We start from the raw sequence: 20,458 nt of genomic DNA, 5'->3' as shown, positions 1-20,458 counted from the left end.
GAAAAAACTTCCTGAAAAACGTAAGGGGGACAACAATCTGTTGGAGGGCCAGAGCCAACTTTTTTTAGTAGGCCTAGAAAGGTCTCCTGAGAAATAGTGGGAATCATAGTCAGCTGAGGCAATGATACACAGAGGTTAGAGGCGTCTACAAAGGTAGCGGAGGTAGGGATGCTAGCCTTAATGGCAGTGATTTTCTCCATAAAGTAGGAATTGAGAGAATCACAAAGGATCTGTGAGGGAATCGGTTTTGCCATAATTCTATCAGGTTGAGAAAGCTCATTTACTATTGCAAAGATATCTTTTGACTTGTTGGCTGAGTTGAGGACCTTATTGGAGAAATAATCAGTTTTGGTTTGAAGAATAGAGTTTTTATATTCTTTCAGCAGGTTGGTATACGTGATCCTATTTTCTACATAATAGTGAAGTCTCCATCTACTTTCTGCCTTTCTCAGTGCCAACTTCTTAATCTTAAGTTCATCAGAGAACCACAGCTGTGCATCCTGGGGTCTGAGAATCTTAGTGAGCTTAAGAGGAGTGGCACAGTTGCAAGCGGACTCAAGCCAGGCCTTAAAATTGGTTGCCTGTGTATGAACCGATTCCCATACCTCTGGGGCCGTTGTGGTTAGAAGAGAGCAGAGATGATCAACATTAGCTCTTCTCCAGTTTCTAGACTTATAGTTCTTTATTAGTGGAGTTTTAGTGGGAGGAATGTCAGAGAGAGTAAATGATGATCAGACCAAGTGCACAGGGGAAATCATCATATATGTGGGTGGGTTCATGCACATGTTGGGTGCAATTCATACCAGACAGAAGGTCTGACAGTTCAATTGAACTGGCACTCTCCTGTTCATCATGGGGCCAATAATTAAAATCACCAATGATAAGAAGTCGGGCGTGGGCAATGGCTAAGTGGGAAATCATTTCACCCAAAGCCTGAGGAAGGGTAGACATATCCCCAGGGGGACTATAAAAGAGAGCACAAGTGAAAGATGATTGAGGGGATACTAGTTTAAATACTAAACTGTCGACAGAGGGCAGGAATGTCAGCGAGGGAAATCATACCCATCTTGCAAGGTCTGAAATGGGGGGAGGACACCACCTTCATACAAATCCGCCAGCACCTGTAGCCCCATAGTCCCCTAGTCAGTCAGTGCAGACCAATCCCCCCCACCCCCCATGTGGGAGGACCGTGCACATTGTCAGAGATCTCTGGGGCATATGGCCAGTCAAACATGGCTCTGCGATGGCTCCGGTTCCAACATAATCTCAATGTCCGAACCTCACAGGAGAGTGTCCCGAGTCGCAACGGATGTTGGAGAATAATAGAATAAAGTACCGACCTCGGGATCCCAATAGTATCTCGATCACCCGGGCCCCAAAATTCCAGTGCTTCTGCTTGGGTGAGCTATTGCAGCTGGGCCGCCAATTTGTATGTCTCAAAATCAGGGACCGCTAACCCACCATCAACTTTCGGGCGCATCAGTGTTTTAAGTGCAACCCGCCTCCTGCCAGACACCCAAATAAAACCCACAATCAAAGACTGAATCTGTTTAAATAACGACCCTGCGACCCAGATTGGAAGTGTCCTGAAATAATACAGTAACCGAGGGAGCGCATCCATTTTCAAGAGTGCCACTCTCACAGCTACCGAGAGGGGGAGAGTGCCCCAAAATGTCATGTTGCCCCGGAGATTTCGAATAGCCCTCCAGCATATCAGCAGGCGTATAATAAATGTTAGTACCAAGATAGGTCATGCATCGATATTCCCATTTAATCCCGTTAGCATGGGACGGACCCCTGCTCGCCGATGTCACTGGGAAGAGACACGTCTTTGCCCAATTTACTCCGAGGCCCGAGAGCCTACCAAAATCTCGAAGCAGATCCCTCGTCCCCTCCAGTGCGTCCGCCGTGTCGGCCAGGAACATAAGTAGGTCATCCACATAGAACGATATATACTGTTCAACCCCATACACTTCGAGACCGACATACCTCCGTCCTAGTCTAGCTTATGCTGCTAATGGCTCTATGGCCAATGCAAACAACAAGAGGGAGATCGGGCACCCCTGTCGGGTTCCATGACCCACTAACCAGGAGGAGTAGATCAGAGCCCCGGTCCGCACCCGAGCTGTAGCTGTTTTATACAATATTTTCCGTCCATGTCACAAAGACGTCTCCAAGTCCAAACTGGAGGGGGGGGGGGGGGGAGGGGATCAGTGGTCTTGTCAGAGATTTAGATCTTTCTGGGTTGTGAGATGCCTCGTACTAGAGAGGGAGGAGATGGTAATATTGTATAATGACAATGAACTTCTTTCTTTATCTGTTCTACTAGGCAATTACTTCGGTATAGCCAGTTGATTAATCTTTCCTGAACACCCACAATTATGCTGATGATTCTGTCTGTACGCAGTAATGCTTGTTATTGGAAACATGATATGTGCAACTGTTTCATTTATCACTGTCCGTGACCAGAAAAAAATGTTTTTGAAAAGGGCTTTTGCTGCTTAAAATCTAACCATCAAAATACTCTACAGCAGAAAATATAAACTTTGTAGATGAGAAGCTTACCTTTCCTTCTTTTTGACACAAGTGGCATTTCACCTCACATTAAATAAAAAGGGCTTTTGCGCTTACTACCTAATTATCAAAATACTCTACAACAAAAAATGTAAACTTTGTAGATGAGAAGCTTACCTTTCCTTCTTTTTTGACACGAGTGGCATTTTGCCCCACATTAAATTGATGGACATGCATTTCTGAAATTGTAAAAAATAATTATAATTACACATTTTCAATTACTACTTAAAGCAACTGCAGCTCCATCAAACTATTAATGCATTACAGCCTACTCCAGTAAAAATGAGCATTGAGAAAGCCTTGGATTTTGTATAGGGCAGCAGTTCTTAACATTTTGACTTCTGTTCACCCCCACTGGAATCATTATTAGAAGCTAAGGACCCTCAGTCTAAGCATTTTCTACGATTTGAACCTCAAAATAATGCATAAAAATATAAAAGCGAATATACAGTAAACTAATTCTCAAATATTGAAATATTTTGTTAAATTCACAATCAAATATAGAAAAATAATTTTTTGTTTTCAATTGTACTTCATTTGCATATACTTTATTTTATTGTAATATTATTTAATTTTCTGATACAGCCGTAGACCCCCTGAGTAGGCCTCATGGACCCTCATGGGTCCTTGGACCACAGGTTAACCACTTGTATACGGCATGCACACAGACAAGCAACATTCACTCACCCACTGATCAAGAGGACACTTGCATTCAAATAAGGAGATTGGGCAATGTACCTAGAGACATGTATGCACACACAGACCAATAGACCTACAGCATCACGCGTGCCCATAGACAAGACAATCATGCTTACAAAGCAAAAGGCACTCATACAGATAAGCTTACTGAAATGCAGTTTCCCATTCATAAAGCCAGAAAGGCATTTCAAGTTGGTTGCTGAGGAAGAAGTCTTATGATCTGGTGATCTGGGTAAGAACCAGCGCATATGAGGACAATTGCTAGCATCTGAAATCTGCCTAACACTTTTAAAAAATCCTTTTGATTTTAGTGGGACTCAGTTTAGTATCTGTGTTGTTTTTAAAATCGTTGCTACCTGCTTTAGATCGCGCCTGCCAGTCCCCGGTCCGTCGCAGCTTTCACAGTTCATTGTAGCGGAGGGACGCGATTCCTCCCCCCTAGCTCCCTCACTTCCAGGGTCAATCCTACTAAGCAGACTGCCGGCCCGTCTGTGCCTGTCCGCGCCCAGCCGAGGAAAGGGACCACAACCCCTGCCTCTCACTCCTTACACCGATGTAATATGAGGCAGTGGAGCTATCTCATCTAAATGGTCCTATATTGAATTCATGTAAACACCTTCTTCCTCCGGATAGCAATTTGACCGAGTGTGTTTATTGCGCTTTCACATTTACAACCGCACTATACACTAAACAAGTTAAATCCGAAACTTTTAAAATGTTTTTATTAAACTGCCGGTCGTTACCCAAGCATGTGGCGGAAATCCACATTCTCTTGGAAGAAGAAGAACCTGAAGTGTTGTTCCTGACGGAAACCTGGCTAAATCCCAGCTCCGACCCCGATATTGTACTTCCCCCGGGATACCTAATTCGAGGCTCAACCGGCCAACAGGTAGAGGGGGTGGGATTGCTATCATCCATAACCCCCCCCCTCACGTGTCAAATGTCTGGAAGCTTGATACCAGACTGAGAGAATGCTTTTTTCGCTATAGGCTTCTCTCCTCTACTCACCCTTTCAGGTCTCTTGATATATAGGCCCCCCGGCTACCCGGCACAATTTTGCAACTCTTTACCTGATTTTGGCGGCTAATATGGCTAGCTCTACGGCCAATTTTACTGTATTGGGAGACTTTAATCTCCATTTTGATGACCTTTCACAGTTGGGGGCATTAGAGCTTAAGAAGGATCTTACAGCCTATCAATTCCAACAAAAAATGACTGAATCCACCCATGCAAAAGGGCACTTATTGGACCCCCATCTTTTCCAACCTCGAGAACCTAATAGGGGGGAACCTACCCCCATGCCATGGTCAGACCACTTCCTCATCCCTCTCCTCGCCTCCGGTGATTGATTCATACTTGAAGTAAATTCATACACGCTCCCGTCCTTGGTCCAAACTGTCCTTGGAACAATGGATTGTAGAGCTAGAAAAAACCAAGCCAGCCTTGACCTCTGATGTTGTCACTGCTACTGATAACTTCAATAAGTGGATTCAAGATTCCCTAGATCGGCTGCTCCCTGATAAACTGACGCAAATTAAAACAGGAAGCAATAGGCAAACATGGTTCTCCTCAAAACTTCAGGCTCTAAAGCAGACCTGTAAGAAGTTTGAGAGATCATGGAGGAAGGACTTCTCTGGAGATAAGTTAAAATACAGAGAGGCGATAAAAGTATATAAAGCAGAAATCAAATCAGCTCAGGCAACATATTATGAAGAACAAATCTTAACAGCGTCTAATTCTCCTCTATAGATCTTTCGAATTGCAAAATCACTACTTAGAGTCCCCCTTCCCTAGTAACCCTAAACACCACAGGCCCAGGCTGCGATGATCTAGCGGAATTCTTTCTTGACAAAGTTAAATTAATCTTCACCTCCTTTCCTCCAACTAATGGTTGCATTTTGAGCCCCAATACCTATGGTACCCAGCCGCTCATGGACACCATCCTTCTGATGGATCATTCGGCCCTAGAGCACATTTTGGCCCAGGTAAAAAGTGGCTCACCCTGCCCCTTTAAAAATACTGAAACAGGCCATAGGAGTCGTCTCCCCCGTTATTCTACAGTTGATTAACGCTTCGTTTCCTCAGGAGTGGTCCCTCCTTTATGGAAGAAAGCAATGGTGAAGGCACTCCTTAAAAAACCCAGCCTTGAACCAACTGTCCTGGGGAACTATCGTCCCATATCTCTTCTTCCTGGTATCAGTAAAATTGCAGAAAAACACACTAACTCCGTGCTGTCCACATTCTTGGAGACCCACAACCTTCTCCATCCATCCCAGACAGGCTTTCGATCTTGTCAGGGAACAGAAACAGCCCTGTTGTCAGTTGTGGAAGAGTCCAAAAAGATCGTGGACTCCGGAGGCACCGCCGTGGTCATTTTATTGGACCTCAGCACTGCCTTTGACATGGGCAACCACCGTACCCTAGTACACAGACTCAGGAAACTGGAAATAACTGGAGTTGCTCTTGACTGGCTACAATCCTTCCTGAGTAACAGATCTTTCCAGGTTTTTGGCAATGAGGAGACCTCCAGACAGCTGCCCCTGTTTTGTGGAGTCCCTCAATGCTCATCCTTGAGCCCCACCTTGTCTAACGCCTATATTTGTTTGTTAGCAGAACCAGTGTCACCTTTTGGTGTACACATAGTGACTTATGCCGACGACACACAACTGGTGATGGGGCTCAATAGAGCCAACAACTCCTTATCCAACCTTCGTTGCTGTCTGGAGGAAACGTCCAAATGGATGAACGACTCCTTTTTGAAATTAAATGGGGAAAAAGTGAGTTGATGACTTTATGTAATCGATCTCCTCTCGATCTCAACCTAATATGGCCGGGTATTTGGCTGGACCATGATTTCACTTTCAGGACACAGACACGCAACTTAGCAGCTGCGTGCTATGCTATCCTGAAATTGCTGCAAAAGATTCTTCCCCTTCCCCCACTTCAAGCAAAAAAATCCATGGCCCAGGCGTTGATTTTATCTCGTCTAGACTATGGGAATGCCCTTTACCTGGGTGCTCCCACCTCTGTCCAAACTTCAGACCATCCAAAACTGGGCAGCCAGAATGCTCCTGGGTATCCCTAAATTCCAGTCAGCAAAATATGCACTGAACTCTATTCATTGGCTTCCATTTAGGGAGAGAGTCAAATTCAAATCGATGTGTATTACCCACAAGTCCTTAGCAGGAAAGGGCCCCGCTGTCAATGATTCCATCATTCAGCCCTATCGGGCAAAAATATGCCTTAGTTCAGATGACATGAATCTTGTCACTGTACCCAAGATCAGGAAAGCCCGAAGTGGAGGCCGGTGTTTTCCACTTATTGCCGCCAAGTTATCGAATACCCTCCCTTTGTATCTTCGTAAAGAACCTAATCATATCGCTTTCCATACACTTTTAAAGACTTGGCTATTTCCTTAGTCTGGCTGTCCTCTTTTGTTGCTGTTTTTAGCGCTGGGACGCCTTTGTGTAGCCAGGCGCTTTACAAATGTCTTTCATTTAATTTCATCTTCTCCAAAAGAGAGCATTAGTCAGTAGCTTACCCATGTCTGGTTGGCAAGGACGGAACAAGTATGGAAAATAGACCATGAGAGAGGGCAGGAAACAGAAATGAAAGGCTGGCAAGCAGTCTGTAAAATCAGACTTGAGGGCAAGTTATGGATATGGCTTTAGAGAGAGGACATTATAAGCAGGGGAGAGCCAGGTATCCAAGTCTATAAACCAAAGAACAGAGGCCGACACACAGCCTGCAAACATGCAGGTACACAAACAATTCAAAACAAATACACAGCCAGAGAGTACAGCACACACGTAGATGCGCACACACAAGGCGAGGCAAATGAACAGACAGAAAAAAGGAGGTAAAGATGGATGTATGGATACAGGACTCATGTGTTAATGGCAGCAGAAAGATTAGGGTGGATGACTAACCCAGTCTTGACTTCTCTTCGAGGAAAACGTTTTACTTGCTGGTGGCCTAGTTCAGTCTCCATGTCCATTCAACCAATTTCCTCTTTTGAATGATTGCATACTGGTAACAATGCAGTGCTCTTTTCATGGCAATTCCATCATTTGCCTCTTTTCTAAATCATAGATATGTTGCACTACAATTTAGCAGCTTAATTTTTATTACACAGATTTGCAACACACTTGTAAGTGCCAGATGGCTCATCTAGACAAAACACTGAGGATCAAGTTCTGCATTATACCTTTACAAATAACTTATCCAATGAATTGGCTATTGGAAGTAATTGGTGACTGCAGCTCCTGGAGTGCAAGGTTTTATATAAAGCCAAGGACTGAATAAATGGTGCCGAATGTGCCAGGAACAAAATAAACGTGTCCTGGCATTTTAGAATATCATAAAGAAAATGCAACGCAAACATTCAAGTTTTTTATGATGTCTTATGTGTGCCTGCATTAACCCAAATTAAATGCTTTTGTACACTACAACAAATCGTAGCAGCCACTACACAAGTTATTTATTTACAGTGCTTAGCTATTTGCATCTGCTTATGGTTAATACTGACAATTGCTACTTAGGAAATAATCACTGCAAATACTCTGAAAATAAAGAAAAGTTACTATAAAGGTAGGCATGAATGTATTTTTTTTTAAAATGTTCTTATTACTTTTACATCAAGAAAAAAAAAAGAGAATAACATATGATACCAAAATCATACAATACAGCTGTGTAATAGCGAGTAAGACATGGAAATCAAGAGTGCAACCGACAAGCACGCAAACAATGGAAAGGGACCGGAGCCTCCAACCCCCCAATAAAGGGACACCAATTCCAGTCTCCCTCACTCACTCTGAGTCATCCTCACTGTCCAACACCGGCGGTTCACACAAATCACCCCGGTATTCATTCCATGCCCCCCATATTCAGGTCCATTTCCGAGGGCATTTCCGGTTCAGATATAAATCTCGCTCCGCCAACATTGTGGAGTCTAAATCCTTGCACCAATCTCTGAGTGTCGGTAACACCGGGGACCCCCAAAACTTGGCTATATTTGTCTTTGCGTACATACAGCCTAATGTCATCCAATCTTGCATATAGCGCGTTAAGTCGTTGGGTTCCCAAACGTTCATTAAGCAGCACCTAGGGTCCGGAGACACCGACTCCCTTACAACCTGCGACATGGTCCTCTTAACTTTTGCCCAATAAGGAGCCAAAGGACAGTCCCAAATAGTGTGATAAAAGGAACCCTCCTCCCCACATCCCCTTAAACCAAATTTATGTGTGGCCCTACCAATCGCGTACAAGGTGGTCCTAGTATAATAGACTCGGTGCACTATCTTCAATTATACGAGCCGACGTCTGGACGGTATAGCCAATTCTCTAGGAAAGAGAGCGCTGTTTGGCAGTCTGCTTCATCAAGCTCTCCCACCTCACTAGCCCACGAGTCCCTAAGTTTCAGGGTAGGGTCAGGTAAATTATTGAGTTTGCGATATACAAAGGACGTCGCTTTTGTGGGCATGTGTTCCGTGAGGAGTCATTCTTCCAGCGAAGTGGACTCGGGCACCGCATCGCCCGGGCGGACGATCGAGCCTAGGGCGTGACGCACCTGCAAATAGCGAAATAGCTCCGTTGGGGTCAAGTCATATTGTGTCTGAAGTTGTTCAAATGTCAGAATGGTGCCCTGTTTCCATAAATCACCGACAGTCGAGATCCCTATCAGGTCCCACGCCTCAAAGCCTTTAGTGTGCCTCAGGCTGCCCAACCTCCGAGACAGCCAAAGTGGCGTCATGAGAGTAAATTTGTTCTGACATTTCAAACGGGCCTGAACAACATACCACAACTTGACTGTATGTGCCGTTGGGCCGATCAGGGTCGAGGCGACTTTTGTCATACAGTGCGCCTAGCACCCCCCCAGGTCGTATCTATCTGCCTTGAATGCTGGTGCTTCCTGAGGGGCATGTAGCCAATGATTTATAATCTTCAGCTGGGCTGCCCAATAGTATAATTGAATATCCGGGAGGGGGATCACCCCATCATACCAGCTTCTGACCAGTTTCTGACGCGATATACGGGCCGGTTTACTGCCCCAGAGAAGGCCCGAAAGCATTGCCTCTATGGACTTGAAGTACTTCGGGGCGATGAGATAAGGGGTATTTTCAAGAACATACAGCAACCTGGGCAGAGTCATCATTTTGTACAGAGCCGATTTACCCAGGAGTGTCAAAGGCAGAGAACACCAATGTTTAACATCAGCCCGAAATCGAACGAGAGGGGGTTCCAAGTTAAAACGATAAAATGCATCGTAATCAGGTGTGATCCAGATCCCTAAATACTTAAAGGGTTCCTCAGTAATCCTAAGGGGGCAATCTGCTGGGAGCTGAGGCGGAGAACCCTTGAGAACGAACACAACCGACTTGGACCAGTTAATATTGTATCCAGAGACCCGCCAGAAAATCTCAAAAATATTAAGAAGCATTATAATGGAGCGCCGTGGGAGGGTCAAATAAAGAAGAATATCGTCTGCATATAACGATATGCGGTCCTCCCACGTGGCCGTCCAATTAAGGCTCCTCACCATAGGGTCCCACTGGACCCAGGCAGCCAAGGGTTCCACCACCAAAGCAAAGAGCAGGGGGGACAACGGGCATCCCTGACGCGTTCCACGGCCAAGTGGAAAGTTTCTGGAGATATGACCATTTGACACTACATGCGCCAGTGGCGCAGCATAGAGGAGTTTCACCCACGCACAAAATCTAGGCCCAAAACGGAAGTGTCGGAGAACCGCGAACAAATATGGCCATTCCACAATATCAAAGGCCATCCGCGCATCCAAGGACAAAATAACTGCAGGCTCTGGGAGACTTGGCATCTGCGCCAAATCTGCATGAATCCGGCGCAAATCAAGAGCCGTGCTTCTGTTAGGCATGAACCCCGATTGGTCCGGGTGTATCAGTGCGTCGAATTGAGGGGTCAATCTATTAGCCATCATTTTGGCCAAAATTTTTGCTTCAGTATTAAGTAAAGATATCGGACGATATGATGTACATTCATCCGGTGGTTTACCCAGCTTGGGAATTGTAATTATCGTAGCTATTCGCTGATCCAAAGGAAGTTTACCCTTTTCTAAATTTTCATGAAACATTGCATGTAGGTAAGGAGCAGTCGCGTCCGGGACTCATTTATACAATTCTATCGGGATCCCATTGGGACCTGAAGCTTTACCTGATTGTAATAAATGCAGTGCCTCCAAGACTTCGTCTGTTGTAAAGTCAGAGTCTAGAAGCTGAGCCTCCTCTTCCGACAAGGAGGGCATCCGTATATCTTTAATGTAAGTCTGAGCCTCTTCTGTTGTTATAAGTGACATTGACGTATAGACCTGTTCGAAATGATCTGCTAAGGTATTAGTAATGTCTGATGGAGAAGTGACTATTCCACCAGACGGTGTACGGAGCTGTGCAATCGTCCTCTGTGCCCTTTCTTTCTTATCTAGCCATGCCAAGAGTTTGCCCGTCTTATCACCCTGCTCATAAATAGTATGTCTAGTGTTTTGTAACCTCAGCTTAACCAGAGTCGTTTGTAATTCAGTCACCTCGCATTGTTTGAGGCGCAAATTATGGGCCGTCTCTGCAGTAGGATTGGACTCGTGCAGGTTCTGGAGCGCCTTTAGTTCCACTTCCAGCTCCTCCAGGTCATTCAGCATCGCCCGTCTATACCCCGTGATGAAAGAGATTGCCTGCCCTCGTATTACTGTCTTATAGGCTTCCCACAGGACCCCAGGAGACTGCACTGAGCCCAGGTTATCTTGAAAGTATTGCCTCATGCCAACAGTTATAGCTTTCCTAATCACAGGGATCTGTAAATAGCCGGGAGATATAGGAAAGATGCGTTTGCGCACTTTCGTGTGACGGGCGTAGGTCAAACTGACCGGTGAATGATCAGAGATCGCCCTCGGTCGTATTTCTATAGAGGTCAGATAAGGAAGGCTGTTCGCCGACACGAAAAAGTAGTCGATACGGGAGAGACTATTATGTGCCACGGATTGAAAAGTGTAACCCCGGTCCCTGGGGTGTCTATATCTCCATCCATCTATTAGCCCCAGCGCATCCAAAAATCCACTCATCCGCGAGTCACTCGCCCCTGTCGACCTGCTTGGGTGACGGTCCAGAGCTCCGTCCATGACTGCATTAAAATCCCCCCCTACTATAAGTTCACCTTCAGGAAGGTTCAATAAAAATGCACTAAGAGCTGGAAGGGTCACTGAATGGAGAGCAGGGGGAACATACACTGACACTACATTAAAAAGTTTCCCCACCCACTGACACGTCATAGCAGCAAATCTCCCAAGGGAGTCCTCACACACCTGGTGGACAATTAAGGGAAAGCTTTTCCGCACCAAGATACCGACCCCTCGGGAGCCCGTGGAGAATTCAGTGTGCTACCATTTTATACCCCAGCGGTCCAAAGCTCTGCAAGTCGACCCCACCAAATGCGTTTCTTGGAACAGTGCTATAGCCGGTGCTGTACGTCTTAAGTATTGTAAAACCAACCCACGTTTAATCTTGTCTCCCAGCCCGTGTACGTTCCAAGTGACAACCGTCAACGGCGGTACAGGAGTTAAAGAGGGAACATCAGCAGAGTCATCAGTGTGCATCAACTCCCGACCCTCCACTACCATCAATACAGTGCCTCAAATCACTCTCGTCCCCATACATCTCGCTCATCATTACAAATGGTTGCAGCCCAAAACCAAAACTAAAAACAAAACACAAACCCCCCCTAAACCCCCCCCCAATCCTGAACCTTACCGAATACCCGACCCACAACTCTCGAAAACCATCCCACCCCTTAACACTGACCCCTCTCCCTGCTCCCCTGCCTGTGGATGTAGAACGACCCACCCCTCAAAATGGCAGAGTGCCTCTACCCCTCCCAACCATGCTTAAGGGCAAATGAGGGAAGATCTAGAACCCCCGTCTACTAGCGAAAAATATTGGCTACTATTCAACACAGCCCACTAAGCCAGGAAACGCCCTGAAATCTTATCATAGCACATCCTAGCATTCAATAACTCAAACATATTACACTCCGTACATGTCGCTAAAGTATCCCCCACCCAGCATTGTCCCGTAGTGACCAATTATAACACCGACCCCCCCCCCCACAGTCTACTTGCGGCCAGGTACAGTGTCATGTCTCAACAGTTATTCCGGTATCCGTCTCATTCTTGTTCCACAACACCACTCGATTCCGGTGCAGGTTCCATGGTAGCTGCTTCTTACGCTGCACTCGGGTCATCACCGTTCCGCCGTCTCGGTCTGTCACGACGAGTACCCCTCCTGCCCTCAACGGTGGTCCAACCCTCCAGCCACTCCCAGCTGCGTCTGGCGAATCAAAGAACCAAGGTTTGCCATCCCATTCCACTCTTAGCTTGGCTGGGAAGAGCATCGCATATTTCAAGTCTTTGTTACGCAGCTCCCTCTTGACCGCCTGGAAGCTTCTTGTATTTGTGTTTTTTAATTTCTATTTTAATCTTATAAAGCACACCTACACCTAATATAGGCAACTTGGCATTAAAGGAATACGATAAAAGGAAAAAAAGCTAAATATCAAGAAAGACAATGTCTTATCAGAATACATAGGTTTTAAGGACTTTCCCAAAACAGAAATATGATTGATTGTATTTGATTTCTTTTTAAATATATTGTTTCTTTCTTTAATTTTACTCCTTCTCATTACACTTTGCATGACAATGCAGAATAATCAAGAGCAATATGTAGATCCGCATAATACAACCGTGTGCACTGTGCAGATCAACAATATACATTACAGAGGTATATTCGGTGTGTCGCACAAGTTACTACTTGTGTAACGATATATCTGTAAGAGACATTAGTTAGTGATAGATTCCTTACCTTAGAATATCCCCAGGCGTCAGACTGGATCCGGAAATTTTTGCGTAGCAATACCCCTGCGCGTCGGTAGGCGTCGTCCACGGCTCCGCGTCCGGCGTCGTTAGCGCCGGAATGACGTCGTCGGAGTACTTAGACGACGCCCATGCGCGCTGACGTCAGTTCTGATACACAGCTTTTCCGCGCCAGATACGCACAGCCATGATAGAACCAACACTGGTGCCAAGAAACTAGGGCCCTGAAAGGGGATGACCTTAACCCTAGATATCGGCTCGCAGAACAGGGAGGATGGGTGGGTCGGTAAGGAATCTATCACTAACTAATGACTCTTACAGATATATCGTTACACAAGTAGTGACTTGTGCATCTGTAAGAGACACGTTAGTGATAGATTCCTTACCTTAGACTAGATACCCCAGCAATACCAACCCCGGTGGTGAGTCTGCGAACCAATAATCACACCAGAAAGTCCTGGAGGACGGAACGGCCAAAGAAGCCATCCCTCCGGACTTGACTGTCCAGGCAGTAGTGTCTAGCGAACGTGTGCAGCGAGGCCCACGTAGCTGCCTGGCAAATGTCCTGCAAAGGCACTCCCCGGCCCAGGGCAGTAGTAGTCGCCGTGGCCCGAGTGGAATGAGCCCTCAATCCAACAGGGGGCTCCTTCTTAGCCATGGAGTAACATGCCTGGATACACAAGATGATGCTACGGGAGATGGTCCGCTTGTGCACCGCTTTCCCAGTCTTAGCGCCCACGTAACCAACAAAGAGTTGGTCATCCACCCGGAACTGGCGTGTGCGATCCAAGTAGAATGAGAGCGCACGTTTTGGGTCCAGATGGTGGAGCCGCTCTTCCTCTTTAGAGGGATGCGGAGGCGGAAAGAAGGTAGGCAATGTGATGAACTGCCCGATGTGGAAGGCTGAGACAACCTTGGGCAGGAAAGATGGCTTAGTACGCAACACAACCTTGTCCGGATGGACAGAAAGGAAAGGTGGAGTACAAGAAAGGGCCTGGAGCTCACTCACTCTCCTGGCAGAGGTGATGGCAACCAGGAAAGCAGTCTTCAGAGTTAGAAGGCGAAGAGGACAGTTGTGAAGTGGCTCAAAGGGAGCGCACATCAGGAAAGTAAGAACAAGGTGCAAGTCCCACTGGGGCATCACGAAGGGAACAGGAGAGAACATGTGTGTGATGCCCTTAAGAAATCTATTTACAATAGGGGACTTGAACAGAGAAGGCTGATCAGGTAGCCTTAAGAAGGCAGAAAGGGCAGAAAGGTAGCCCTTGAAAGTGCCCAGAGCAGAGCCCTGCTGGGCAAGAGAAAGAAGAAAGAGGAGAACCTCAGAAAGGGGGGCAGAGAGTGGGTCCACAGCCTTTGCTGAGCACCATGCCACAAATCTGTTCCACCTGCAGGCGTATACCGACTTTGTGGAGGGACGCCTGGCTGCCAGAATGACATCACAGACTTCGGGAGGCAAGTCAAATGGCCTCAACTGTCGCCGCTCAATCTCCAAGCTTGTAGGTGGAGACTGGACAGGTTCGGGTGGAGGACCGTCCCCTGCTGCTGCGACAGAAGGTCCTCCCGAAGAGGCAGACGAATCGGGGGATCGACTGACATGCTGAGTAGCTCGGGATACCAGTATCTTCGTGCCCAGTCCGGACCCACAAGGATAACCTGGGCCCGGCCCCGCCTGATCTTCTTCAGCACTCTTGGCAGAAGTGGTATAGGCGGAAAGGCGTACAACAGACCGCAACTCCACTCGCGACAAAAAGCGTCTCCGAGCGAGTACCGCCTTGGAAATTCCAACGCGCAGAACTGATGACATTGCGCGTTCTCTTCGGTGGCGAATAGATCTAACCAAGGCTCTCCCCACTGCTGAAAGAGGCCTTGCGCCACGTCCGAGCTCAGAAGCCATTCGTGATCCATCATGCACCGACGGCTGAGTTTGTCCGCCCTGGCATTCAGAGAACCTGCCAGGTGTTGAACCACCAGGGTCACGCCCTGATGTTCCAGCCACTGCCAGAGGCGCAGAGCCTCCTGGCATAGGGTCCACGACCCCACCCCGCCCTGTTTGTTGCAGTACCACATGGCGGTGGTGTTGTCCGTGAACACCTGCACTACACTCCCCCGGACAGAGGGGAGGAATGCCTTCAGTGCTAGACGAATGGCCCGTAACTCCAACAGGTTGATGTGGAGCCGGGCCTCCGCCGGAGACCAGAGTCCTTTGATCTCCGCCTCCCCCATGTGGCCACCCCAGCCCAGGAGGGACGCGTCCGTCACAACTACGTGCTCCGGGTGGGGTAGGGAGAGGGATCTGCCACTGACCCAATCGCGGTCCGTGAGCCACCACTGCAACTGTCTTGCAGTGCCCTCCGAGATCAAGACGTGATCGGACAAGTTGCCCTGATGCTGGGCCCACTGAAATTTCAGGTCCCACTGCAGAGCCCGCATCCGCCACCGGGCGTGACGCACCAGACGGGTGCAGGAGGCCATCAGTCCCAGAAGCCGCAGCGTCAACCTGACCGAGACTCGGGATAAAGGCTGGAAGATTGGAATCAGAGCCTGAATATCCCAAACCCGCTGTTCGGGAGGGTAAACCCGAAACTGCGCCGAGTCTAGAACCGCTCCGATGAAGAGGAGCTTCTGAGAGGGACACAGGTGCGACTTCGGCACATTGATGGAGAACTCCAGCAAGTGCAGGAGGTCGGCCGTAGTCTGGAGGTGGCTGACGACTGTCTGGGGCGAGCCCGCCTTCAACAACCAGTCGTCGAGGTAGGGGAAGACTGACACCCCTAACCTGCGCAGATGAGCTGCGACCACCGCCATCACTTTCGTGAACACCCGTGGGGTGCTGGTAAGGCCGAAGGGGAGCAAGGTAAACTGAAAGTATTCGTGGCCTACCGTGAACCGCAGGTAACGCCGGTGGGCCGGCAGGACGGGGATGTGAAAATAAGCATCCTGCAAGTCCAACGCTACCATCCAGTCTCCGGGGTCCAGGGCAGCTAAGACCTGAGCCAAAGTCAGCATCTTGAACTTCTCTTGTCGGAGGAAGCCGCTGACGTTCCGCAGGTCCAAGATAGCACCAGAAAGTAGTGGGAGTAACATCCACACCCTATTTCTGGCCCAGGAACGCGCTCGATGGCCCCCTTGGCCAAGAGGGCCGTGACTTCCCCTTGCAGAAGTTGCAAGTGATCCCCCGACACGCGGTGGAATTGCGGTGGCATGGCTGGAGGGGTCGCCTCGAAGGGGAGGGAGTAGCCCCTTCGGACGATTTGCAGCACCCACCTGTCCGATGTGACAGTGCGCCAGTGGGAGTGGTGATGGTGAACCCTGCCTCCCACAGGCGTCACATGGGCCTGAAAACTCAGACTAGGAAGGTTTTGAGGCAGGTGCTGCGGAGGGAGGTGTGGACTGGCCTCGCCGCTGACCGCGACCGCCGCCACGGCGGTTTCCACGGCCGCCTCCGCGCTGCTGGAAATTCTGCGGTGCAAGGCTGGCAGCACGTGTGGGGACACCCCTTCCGTGGCAACGAAAGGAGCGAAAGGCACCCGATTGCTGGCGCGTGGCCGAGAGGCCTAAGGACTTGGCCGTAGCCCTGGAGTCCTTAAAGCGCTCCAGGGCATGGTCTGCCTTGTCGCCAAAAAGGCGACGGCCATCGAACGAAATGTCCAGAAGAGTGGCCTGGACATCGGCCGAAAAATTGGCGGACCTCAACCAGGCGTGGCGTCTAACCGCCACCGTCGTTGCCATCGCCCTGCCCAGTGAGTCCGTGGTATCCAGCCCACACCGGATAGAGTAGCGTGCCGCATCTTGACCCTCCACAAGGGCTTGAGTTTAGCCCAGACCTCCTCCGGGCATTGTGGCGGCACGTCCGCAACCGTGTCCCACAGGGTGTGAGTGTAGCGGCCCAAGAGACACGCGGTATTGACATACCGCAGACCCAAACTCAGGGACGAGAACACTTTCTTTCCGAACTGTTCATATCTCTTGGATTCCCGATCGGGCGGGGCCGTCTGGAATGCGGTCTGGGAAGTGGAGGCCTGGATAACCAGGCTCTCGGGAGTGGGATGGGTGGACAAAAAGCAAGGGTCGCCCGGAGCCGGGCGGTAGCGTCTGGCCACGTTCCTATCCACAGGCGGACCTGTGGCGGGCTTGGACCAAGTGCCCACCAGAACGTCACATAAGGCATCATTAAACGGCAGCAGAGGCTCACTGGAGCTTGCCTGCGGTTTAAGAACCTCAGTGAGGAGATTAGTCCTCACGGCCGCGACGGGGAGCTCAAGGCCCAAGGCCTTGGCTGCCCTCGTCAACACTACGCTGTAAGTAGCCCCCTCCTCCGTAGCCACGGTGGGAGGGGAGACAAATCCAGTGTCTGGCGAGGTGTCAATACCACTGGCCTCCCCAAGCTCATATGTCCAGTCCTCTTGAGACTGACACTCCTGTGCCAGAGGGTCCTCAGACCCCTCCCAATCACCTCCGTCACCAGTCTCCTGTAACCCAGGGTCAACAGACTGGACCTCCTCATGGAAATAGAAATCTCCAAAGGCCGTCTGAAGCAGAGCCCAACGGCGCCGTTCTGGTGCCAGAGTCGGACCGAAGGGAAGATTGGGGATGTCGTCCACAATGGGCGCCGGGGGCGACACCCCCGGCGCCGGTGAGGTCGAGAGGTCGACCGGCGACGACCGGAAGCGGATCTGGTGAGGTCCTGCGGCGCCGGGGCCGAAGCACCTGGCGGCGTCGGGGCCGAAGCGCCCGACCCGCTAGGGCCTCCCGCCGGGACCGCTGGGCCCGGAGGCGTCGCGGGACCCGGCTGAGGAGGGAGGGACCTCATGGCCACGAGATACCGCTCGACCTCCTCCGGCGTCGCGCCGTGCCCAGGGACCCGAAGGTGTGGGGCAGGCGGCGACGCTTGCGACTCCCGTGGAGCCGCGTGGGCGGTGTCGCCCGAACCCCCGGCTGCATCGTGCGAGCGTCGGGGTGGGTCGGAGGAGCGATGATGCCGCTCCGACCTCTCATGCCTCTTACCTGAGGACTTGGATCCAGACGACCGATGTCCACTCCCGGAGCTGCGGGGACTCCGGAGCTCGAGCCGCTTGCGGGACCGCTCCCGCCTAGCCTTCGACGTCAGGGCCCGGCAGTCGGAGCAGGTGCGGTCGTCGTGGTCGAGGACTAAGCACTTCAGGCTTGAACCGGGCATCCCTAGCGGCACCGATAGAGTCGAAGACTCAAGAAAGAAATGATCAAAAAGATCAAAAAAGTTTAGTCAAAAAATGACTAGGGGTAGAGCTTCTCCGGATCTGCGCTAGCTGGCGCGGAAAAAAGAAGAACTGACGTCAGCGCGCATGGGCGGCGTCTAAGTACTCCGACGACGTCATTCCGGCGCTAACGTCGCCGACGACGGACGCGGAGCCGCGGACGACGCCTACCGACGCGCAGGGGTATTGGTACGCAAAAATTTCCAGATCCAGTCTGACGCCTGGGGATATTCTAAGGTAAGGAATCTATCACTAATGTGTCTCTTTCAGATATAGCTCTCACATGCAGCATCAGCAAATGATAAACCATGCAATGCTATGATTGCCTGCTCACGCTTCTGCACCCCTATTACTAGTTTTCAGTTGAAATCACTATCTCTATGCATTAGCATGATTTGTCTTAAACAGAGGGATAATACACAGCATATACGCGGTAAGTAGAGGTAGTGGAAATCTATGTACAGTCGCTTCGATACTCAACAGAAGTATTTCGCAAAAGAAAAGGAGGAGATGGGGACGCACCAATAAGACATATTATCCAATAAACATCCACTAACAACATGCTAAAAACAAAGAAATAGAGGGGCTGTCATTGATTAAGAAATATGATAATCTTTGCTGGACTGTGTATAAAGCGGTGTACCTCTGCCCTCGAAGTGAAGGATTACGTCGCGGTGGGGCTCGGACTCATAGAAATTCTGAGGGGCAGTGTTGTGTCGATGGATATTCTGGCAGGAAAGGGGTGTGGGGTCCTCCACATCAGATTACAACTATGCTGTAGTTCCTAACAGTTGGTGATTTCCACCCACTGATATTGTATCCCCCGTGAACCGGGACAGCTAGCATACGCACTATGTGTCATCCGGGCGCGTATCGTCCATGTCCCCATTTCCCTCGTTATTGAATGCTGAGAGTAGAGTGTCCCAGTATCGCGAAATGGGGAATTTGCATAGCTCTGCTGTTTCCTCCCTGTGTAACGCTGTGCTTTCTGCCTGAGCCCAGATCGAAAGTGATCTCTTCCAGCTGATCAGTTCAGGGGGGTCTGAGTGTTTCCACCTTTTTATAATCAAGCGCTTTGCAACTATCAGCCCCAAGTCACTAAACCGTGATGTTACTTTGTTTTTCTTGTATACATATATTACCAGTATACAAACCTCCCATGATGGCGGCAAGGATGTGTCTGTGCAGAGCGCTAGGAATGTAGTGACTTCGCGCCAATAGCTTTGGAGGGAACCACAGGACTATAACATATGCAGTAGGTCCGCACCAGGCCGTCGACAGCGCGGGCACTCAGAAGTAGCAATTTTGAAGTATCTGTCAATTTTGTCGGGGGAGAGATACGCCCAATGTAAGATGGAAGTTTGTATTAATTTGAATTTGGAGCTTGTCGGTATAAAAATGGGCCAGGACAGGATATTACCCCATTCCTTGTTGGTCCAGGGTTGGCCGTGATCTGCCTACCAGCTGCCACGGAGGGATGTCATTGGTTTTAACACGTGCGTAAGTAAGGCCGTCACCAGCCAATGTACGATGTGCGACCTCGCCCCCATGACGTGTAGATACTGTATTAATAAATCCATTGGGGGTTCAGTCGTTAGATCTCCCCAAAGAGTTGACAAGGCTCTCACTAAAGAGGTGTGCAGTAAGAATTGCCCTACAGGTAAGTCAGTGCCATCCGCCAGAGCCTCATATGTTAATAGCCCACCATCCCTATAGAGGTCGCCTAGAGTGTCCACGCCTGCCATGCGCCAATGTGTGAGAGCCTCCTCAGAAGTACCCGCTCTTCCCCTTGGTGTTCCCAAGAGTGGTATTATCTGGGCGTCCGGAAGAGTCACACGGGTGAGATGCAGGCTCCTCCTGTAACATCTGTACGCTAACCCTAAATGCAGCTGGCTCGGACGTGGGGACTTGGCCACAGGATGAAACAGATGACAGATTTGAGTGCGAGTCCATGGTTGTTGCAAGGTCGCCGTGTCATCCAAATAGCTGCCACTTTGTTACCCATTGCAGCTGGGCAGCTATAAAGTATAGTTCTATGTTAGGAACTGCTAACCTCTTCTAA

General features: G+C 49.3%; 1 protein-coding gene across 7 annotated transcripts in view; it reads right to left on the bottom strand.

Moving 5' to 3' along the window:
• BRDT (bromodomain testis associated) overlaps window positions 1-20,458 on the bottom strand; it is a 2,808,714-nt gene that overhangs the window by 1,052,357 nt on the left and 1,735,899 nt on the right. For all 7 annotated transcript variants that reach the window (XM_078646309.1, XM_078646320.1, XM_078646312.1 and 4 more), the window contains one exon: window positions 2,692-2,753. In XM_078646309.1, the coding sequence (XP_078502435.1) occupies window positions 2,692-2,753 (62 nt within the window). The remainder of the gene's footprint in view (window positions 1-2,691; window positions 2,754-20,458) is intronic.

Source organism: Lissotriton helveticus, chromosome 1_1 (assembly GCF_964261635.1).
Source record: "Lissotriton helveticus chromosome 1_1, aLisHel1.1, whole genome shotgun sequence".
NCBI lineage: Eukaryota > Metazoa > Chordata > Amphibia > Caudata > Salamandridae > Lissotriton > Lissotriton helveticus.
This window is presented reverse-complemented; position numbering and strand designations above follow the sequence as displayed.